Source organism: Elephas maximus, chromosome 14 (genome assembly GCF_024166365.1).
Source record: "Elephas maximus indicus isolate mEleMax1 chromosome 14, mEleMax1 primary haplotype, whole genome shotgun sequence".
NCBI lineage: Eukaryota > Metazoa > Chordata > Mammalia > Proboscidea > Elephantidae > Elephas > Elephas maximus.
This window is the reverse complement of record NC_064832.1, coordinates 2666355-2674756: the sequence shown is the minus strand read 5'-3', so window position 1 is coordinate 2674756 and position 8402 is coordinate 2666355. Positions and strand designations below refer to the sequence as shown.

Genomic DNA, 8402 nt, shown 5'->3' with positions numbered 1-8402 from the left:
AGCCTTGGGAATATGTTTATGGTAACCTTGCCAGAACCTGAGAAAGTGAGTGACTCTACTGACTACACAAAGAAAACATCCAAAAATGTTTTTATTAAACTAACAATCATTACTACTGCTCACTATTATATGGGTCAGGTGGGCAGTTGTGCTGATCTGGTCTGTGCTTGGCTGATCTGGGCTGAGCTTACTTAGGTCTATGAGATCAACTAGCAGGTCAGCTGACATAAGAGGGTCACATTCTCAAATCTAGTGGTGGGCTAAAGGCCACATAGTACAATGGAATGAGCAGGCAACTGGGTTATTTTTCTCTCATTAGCCAATATTCTAGTCTGTTTGTTCATATGGCAGCTTCCCAGGTTTCCAAGAGTGTGCGCAAAATCCTGAAATCTCTCAAAGTTTTGGAACTTGCTTCAATGTCATTTTTGCCACCTCTGCTAGACAAAATAACTCACAAAGGTAAAAGCTGCATTCAAGGATTTGTCAAATTGAGAGCTCTGTTGAAAAAAGGATTCAGTAATTATGCCCATGTTCCAAAAACTATAAACAAATCATATATAACATTTTTGATGGCTGAGTATGCAAAATAATAGCATAAAACACCGATAGAGCAGCCACTCAATGTCCCAATTTTTTGCATATACTGGTTTTCTGACATCTATTTCTAAGCCTTTGGTAAAGCCTATCGAACTAATCATTCTATTACACTGGTACTCTTTCTAAAACATGTTCAGGTTATAGAAAATATTTATTTAGCTTTTCAGTCATGTCAATTTAACCTGAATATAAGATACCACAAACACACACACACACACATAAACACACACACACAGATGCAATCACACACATTATACAGTATTCAGTCAATAACAAATTGGTTGACTTGATGTTACATTCTCATTTCCTTGAGTTTGTCTATTCTAGTCTCTCCTGAAAAAAATGCCTTCTTCACTGAAATGTGTCTCTTAAAATTCTATCCACACTCCATGCCAACTTAAAACAATACCTCATTTCTGAAGACATATTTCTAATCTCCCTAAATGGATTTGAACTGTTCCTTGCCTCAAGCCTTTTAAGATATTTCTTATAGTCTGACGTTTACAATAGCCCCTTTCTTTATTGCTCCAGCGTTACCACCAAATTACGCATCCCTTGTTTTGAAGGCAAAGCCTATGTCTTATCTTTATTGCCATTTGTAGATATGTCATCAAAAAATGTGCGTTTGCTTAGAACCTACTATACTCCAAGGACCTTATAAGAAAGAGGGATGGAATTAATGTTTATTCGGATTTTGCAAGGTGCCTTTCATGGTATCTATATTATCTTTAGGTCTTCATTATCAGATTATGACCCAGTTCCTGTTATCACAGTTGCATAGATTTAAAAATTAAAATTAGAGGTGGTGATTTTTTTTCCTGCAATGAGGAGACAAAGCCAAGATTAGTCTCTTTGAACCAAAATTCCATATCCTTACCATTGTACAGTATTAAAGATTAATTTTAAAGGTATCTTTTAAAATAATCTTTTTGGAAGTACTTTGTTTATAAATTGGCGACAAATTCTACTAAAATAATATGTTTAATGAGAAAAGACTTTAGCATCCATTATCTTGCTGACTGTATTCTTGACATCCTTATTCCTCAGACTGTAGATCAAGGGATTTAACATGGGGACCACCACTGTGTAAAACACAGAGGCTATTTTGATGGTGTGCCTGGAGTTTTTGGAGTTGGGTACACAGTAGAGGAACAGGATGGTGCCATGGAAGATAGTGATGGCAGTCAGATGAGAGGCATAGGTAGAGAATGCCTTATGACGACCACTGGCTGAACTCATTTTCAAGATGGTGACAACAATGGACACATAAGATGTGAGAATGATGGGTAATGTACTCACCACATTAAAAGTAGCAAAGATAAAAAGCAACAACTCACTGAGGTAAGTATTAGAGCAAGAAAGGGAAAGAAGTGAGGAGAACTCACAGAAGTGATTGATTGTGTTGGCACCATGAAAAGATAATTTCAAAGCAGAGCATGTGAGTATCAAGGAACACCCTACTCCCCATGCATATGATCCCACCACCAGCATAGCACAGAGTCTCTGGGACATGGCATCTGTGTAGAGCAGAGGGTTGCAAATGGCCATAAAGCGGTCATAGGCCATTAGAGCTAATAGAAGGGATTCAGTCACCACAAAGGTACAAAAGAGAAAGTATTGTACTACGCATTCTAAAAACGAAATGGTTCTGTCTTCTACAACTAGGTTCACCAGCATCTTGGGAGCAATGATAGAGGAATAGCAGAAATCCACAAATGAGAGGTGGCTGAGGAAAAAGTACATGGGGGTGTGCAGTTTGGGGTTAATTTTGATGATTACAATCATCCCAAGATTCCCTACAACAGTGAGACTGTAGATGGCCAGAAATACCACGAAGAGGGGAACCTGCAGTTCTGGGCAATCTGAGAAGCCCAAAAGAGTGAACATGGCCCCACTTTTATTTCTCTCTGAAAATGACATGGCTTCTGTTTGTTAAAATCTGAATCAATCCTGGAAATTAAAAAAAAAAAAATTAAACATAGTTAGGATGTATCCTTCCCTGAGACTGGAAAAGATATTTCTTTCAGAATCTATGTGTTTATTAATTGAGAAATGCTAAACTTCCAAAATTTTAAAACATGATAACTTTTTAAAAAGTTTTTCTTAAGGAAAACCAATAAAGCCATTGATTTGAACTTTAAGTTCTCAAGTCTAATTTTTAGTATTTTCAAATATATGAAATATGAGGTTTCGAGATTACATAAAAACCCGTTGCCATTCAGTCGATTCCAACTCATAATGACCCTATAGGATAGAGGTGAACTGCCCTACAGGTTTTCCAAGGAGTGGCTGGTGGATTCAAACTGTCAGCCTTTTAATTAACAGCCAATCTCTTAGCCACTATGCCACAAGGGCTCCAGAGATTACATGGTAATTTGTAATCCTAATTAAGGCTTGAAAGTTAGATAGATTGATGATAGATAGACGATAGAGAGAGAAAGAGAGATTGTAGATGATGATGATGATGATAGATGGATGATAGATAGATAGATAGACAGACAGACAGACAAACAGACAGACAGATAGATAGATAGATAGATGGATGATAGAGAGAGAGAGAGAGAGATCCTTTTAGTAAAGATTCTGCGTAATCAATGATTATTCCGTTCTGCTTAAATACTTGTTGATTCTACCTTGACAACTGCTCCAAAAAATTTACAGAAGAAAATACACATTCCCAAAACTGTCAGGGGACATCTATTCCCCAACCCCAGGTCCTCATCCAGGGCACTATTATTGAAGAGTCAAGTCCTCTATGCTTGGCTCTATGCATAAAGGGTGCACATCCTGTTCCTTGCATGATCAGATATGCACCCTTTGCCCTGACTCTATATTCCTCATGAACTGTCTGCATCTAAAGTTTGCATTTTCCCCCTTAGTTGTTTTCTAGATACCCTATATTGAAGTTAATATCATTATGTCTTTCAAATTTTAAAACAAACCTGCTAACGGCAAAAAGAAGGCTTCTCCTGCATCTGGGAAACTTGGATGGGAGTGAAGTATATGCAATGTTAAACATCTGTAGTCACAACCTTGGGTCGTGAACCCTAGAGACTATATGTTGCCCCATTCTCAAGAGGACAATAACTAAGCAATTAAAATTAAGTACTTTTATCCGCTGTATTGCAAAGCCTGGAGGAAAATTACGGTATCATTAGGGAAATTTTATAAGAAACATTTATATTTCAAAGTCATCTTCCCGAGTCTCCTGGACATTGCCATACTCTCCCATAATTATCAGGTATATGTATCAATGCCAAAAAAAAAAAAAAACAAACCAAACCCACTGCCATCGAGTTGATTCTGACTCATAGTGACCCTATATCAATAGGAGACACATTATTAAATATGAATTGACTGAATGCTGTGTGCTGTTCTAACAGGTGAGAAACAATGTCTTAAGTGCAGTTTTCATTTGTGCTTCTATTATTATGAGTCCAACTGAACAACTCTTGGTATATTTTAGAGCTATTTGTATTTCTTTAATGTGGACTCTTTAATCATATCTTATGTCCATTTTTCTATAGGACTAATATTCTTTTTCTACTCTTATAGAAGCGGTGATTTCTCATTTTTTCTTTTGTCATGTTAATTTTTTCTCTCTTGTTTTTGATATTAAGTTTCTGTATATTCATGTAAACTAAATTTGAAACTTTATCTTCATCACCTACTTTGATGTGTGGAGTAAGAAAGTGATCCAATTCCATTTTTCCTCAAATGGCTAAGGAAAGATCCCCTATATGGCTCTTGAACTTCTCTTTGTCAAAATATAACACTATTTTAATAATAGACACTTTATAATTTATTTTCAACTTTTTAGGATTAAGCTTCCTACTCTAGTTTGTTTTTTTCAGTCTTTTTTTGTCCTGAATAACCGTTTTTATTTATTCATATGAATATTAGAACAGAAAATTTAAAGTGTAATTCCTCAAAATTCCCACATGAATTTTGTATTACTTTCATCCTTGCCCTAATAAATGTAAATTAGTCTAAACAAATCTTAGAAATATTTCCAGACCTGATACTACCAGTAACAAAACTTCTAAGTAAATAACATCCAGGCATTATCTAGGAATATTGAAGTGGCCCCTGCGAATGTCCTTTCTGAAGGGTAAATTAATTTTCATGAACTCTTTGACTGACAAAGTGAAATAATAATCAAATGTCCACTAGCATTGGAGTCCAAAGAGCTATGTTCCTGTGTTAAACCAGTCATTTCTGGTTATAAAAACTTGTGTGAATCACAATCACACAGGTTCAAAACTGTGTCATCATCTATACAGTGGTTGTTGTTGTTATGTGCCATTTAGTCAAAGCGACCCTCTGTATAATGAAACGAAACACTGCTCGGTCCTGCATCATCCTCGTGAGCATTATGACGTTTGAGCCCATTGTTGCAGCCACTGTGTCAACCCATCTTGTTGAGGGGTCTTCTTTTTTTTCTGACCCTCTGCTTTGCCAAGCATAATGTCCTTTTTCAGGGGCTGATCCCTTCTGATAATATGTCCAAAGTATGTTAGACAAAGTCTCACAATCTTTGCTTTCAAGAAGCATTCTGGCTGTACTTCCTCCAAGACAGATTTGTTCGTTCTTTTGGCAGTCCATGGTCTAGTCAATATTCTTCATTAACATTGTAATTCAAAGGTGTCAGTTCTTCCCTGCCTTTCTTATTTATTGCCCAGCTTTCAAATGCATATGAGGCGATTGAAATACCATGGCTTAGGTCAGGGGCACCTTAGTCTTTAAAGTGACATCTTTGGTTTTTAACACTTTAAAGATGTCTTTTGCAGCAGATTACCCAATGCAATGCGTCATTTGATTTCTTGACTACTGTTTCCATGGGTGTTGATTGTGGATTCAAGTAACCTGAAATCCTTGACAACTTCATTCTGTTCCTCTTTTATCGTGATGCTGTTTATTGGTCCAGTTGTGAGGATTTTTGTTTTCTTTATGTTAAGGTGCATCCACATTGAAGGCTGTGGTCTTTGATACTCATCAGTAAGTGCTTCAAGTCCTCTTCACTTTCAGCAATCAAAGTTGTGTCATCTGCATATCACTGGTTTTTAATGAGTCTTCGTCCAATCCTGATACCCCGTTCTTCTTCATATAGTCCAGCTTCTCAGATTATTTGTTTAGCACACAAAGCGAATAGGTGTGGTGAAAGGGTACAACTCTGATGCACAACTTTTCTGACTTTAAACCAAACAGTATCCCCTTGTTCTGTCTGAACTGCCTCTTCATCTATGTACAGGTTCTTCATGAGCACAATTAAGTATTCTGGAATTCCCATTCTTCACAAGCAATTTTATCCATACATTGTTATGATCCACATAGTTGAATGCCTTTGCAGAGTCAGTAAAACACAGGTGAACATCTTTCTGGTATTCTCTGCTTTCAGCCAGGATCCATCTGAGATCAGCAATGATATCCCTGGGTCCACATCCTCTTCTGAATCCAGCCTGATTTTCTGGCGGTTCACTGTGGATATATTTCTGCACTTGCTTTTGAATGATCTTCAGCAAAATTTTGCTTGCATCTGCTATTAATGATATTGTTATATAATTTCTACATTCAGTTGGATCACCTTTCTTGGGAAAAGGCATAAATTTGGATCTCTTTCAGTCTGTTGGCCAGATAGCTGTCTTCCAAATTCCTTGGCATAGAGGAGTGTTCACTTCAAGAACTGCATTCGTTTGTTGAAATATTTTAATTGATATTTCATAGATTCCTGGAGCCTTGTTTTTTGCCAATGCCTTCAGTGTAGCTTGGACTTCTTCCTTCAGTACCATGGGTTTCTGGTCATAAGCTGTCTCTTGGAATGGTTGAATATTAACAAATTCTTTTTGGTATAATGCCTCTGTATATTCCTTCCATCTTCTTTTGATGCTTCATGCGTTGTTTAATACTTCCCCTTAGAATCTTCACTATTGCTCCTGAAGGTTGAATTTTGTCTTCAGTTCTTTCAGCTTGAGACATGCCAAACACGTTCTTCCCCTTTGTTTTTCTATTTTCAGCTCTTTGCACAAGTCATTATAATACTTTGTCTTCTCACACTGCCCTTTCAAATCTTCTGTTCTGTTCTTTTACTTCATTATTTCTGCTTTTTGGTTTAGCTGTTTGATTTTCAAGAGCAAATTTCATGGTCTCTTCTAACATTCATTTTGATCTTTTCTTTCTTTCCTGTCTTTTTAATGAGCTCTTTCTTCATGTATGGTGTCCTTGATGTCATTCCACAACTGATCTGGCCTTTGGTCGTTAATGCTCAATGTGTCAAACTTATTCTTAAGATGGTCTCTAAATTCAGGTAGGATATACTCAAGGTTGTATTTTGGCCCTCCGGTCTTGTTCTAATTTTCTTCAGTTTCAACTTGAACTTGCCCATGAGAAATTGATGGTCTGTTCCACAGTCAGTACCTGGCCTTGTTTTGACTGATGATATTGAGCTTTTCTATAGACTCTTTCCACAGATGTAGTCAATTTGATTACTGCGTATTCCATATGACAAGGTCCATGTGTATATCCACCATTTATGTTGGATAGATAAATGTGACATCATAAATATTAAAAGTTTATGCTCAGCAGAAAGCTTTATTAAAAGAGTAAACAGAAAACCTACTGACTGAGAAAACATCTCTGAAAATGTTTTATCTGATAAGGGTCTAATATCTAAGACCTATAAAAATTGCAACAACTCACCAACAAAAATACAAACAACCCAATCACAAAATGGGCAAACACATGAACAGAACGTTCAGCATAGAGGATATCCAAGCAGCCAATAAACATAAGAAAGGTTTTCAAGTTTATTAGCTATTACCTTACCTTTACTCACTGTCGTCGAGTCAATTCTGACTCATAGCGACCCTATAGAATGGAGTGGAACTGCCTCATAGAGTTTCCAAGGAGCGCCTGGTAGATTTGAACTGCTGACCTTTTGCTTAGCAACCATAGCACTTAACCACTGTGCCACGAGGGTTTCCATTAGAGAGGTGCATATCAAAACTACAATGAAATATCTTCTTACCCAGGCTCAAATTCCACTGATTAAAAAACTACAGATAACAATAAATGTTAACAAGAATGTGGGGAGATTGGAATCCTTACCAGTGTTGGTGTATCTTTAAACGGTACAACCACTATGGAAAATGGTATGGTGCTTTCTCCAAAATCTAGAAACAAAAGAATCCTATGATCCAGCAATCATTAAAACATTTCTGATCAGAACCTTTGGTACACAACTAAAGCAACTTCAGCAGTCAATTTATAGCAATAAATGAACACATTAAAAAAAAAGAAGAAAAAAGAAAGAGCCAAAATCAAAGAATTATGCATAAAACTTCAACAAATAGAAATGGAATAACAAAAGGAACCTCAGTTAGTAGAAAAAAGCAAATAATAAAAATTAGAGCAGAATTAAATGAAATAGAGAACAGAAAAACAATTGAAAGATTTTACAAGACCAAAAGATGTTTCTTTGAAAAGATTAACCAATTCAATTAACCATGGGCCAGAATGACAAAAGAAAAAAAGGAGAGGAAGCAAATAACCCAAAAAAGAAATGAGATGGGTGATATCACAATAGATCCAACTGAAATTAAAAGAATCATATCAGATTTCTATGAAAAATTGTATGCTTACAAATTTCAAAACCCAGAAGAAATGGACTTTTTTCTAGAAACACAATCCCTACCTAAACTAATGCAAACAGAGATAGAACAACTAAATAAACCTATAACAAAAGAAGAAATTGAAAAGGTAATTAAAAAAATCCCAACAACAACAAAAGCCCCGGCCATGACGGCTTC

General features: G+C 36.3%; 1 protein-coding gene across 1 annotated transcript; it reads right to left on the bottom strand.

Annotated features, from left to right (window-relative positions):
- Positions 1-1578: 1578 nt before the first annotated feature.
- Positions 1579-2517, bottom strand: LOC126058220 (olfactory receptor 5D18-like). Its single transcript, XM_049853208.1, has one exon. The coding sequence runs from the start codon at positions 2515-2517 to the stop codon at positions 1579-1581; it is 939 nt and encodes a 312-aa protein (XP_049709165.1).
- Positions 2518-8402: the final 5885 nt, after the last annotated feature.

Bases quoted from the DNA above. Each gene is read 5' to 3' on its own strand.
- LOC126058220 (XM_049853208.1), bottom strand. From the start codon at position 2,517: ATGTCATTTTCAGAGAGAAATAAAAGTGGGGCCATGTTCACTCTTTTG.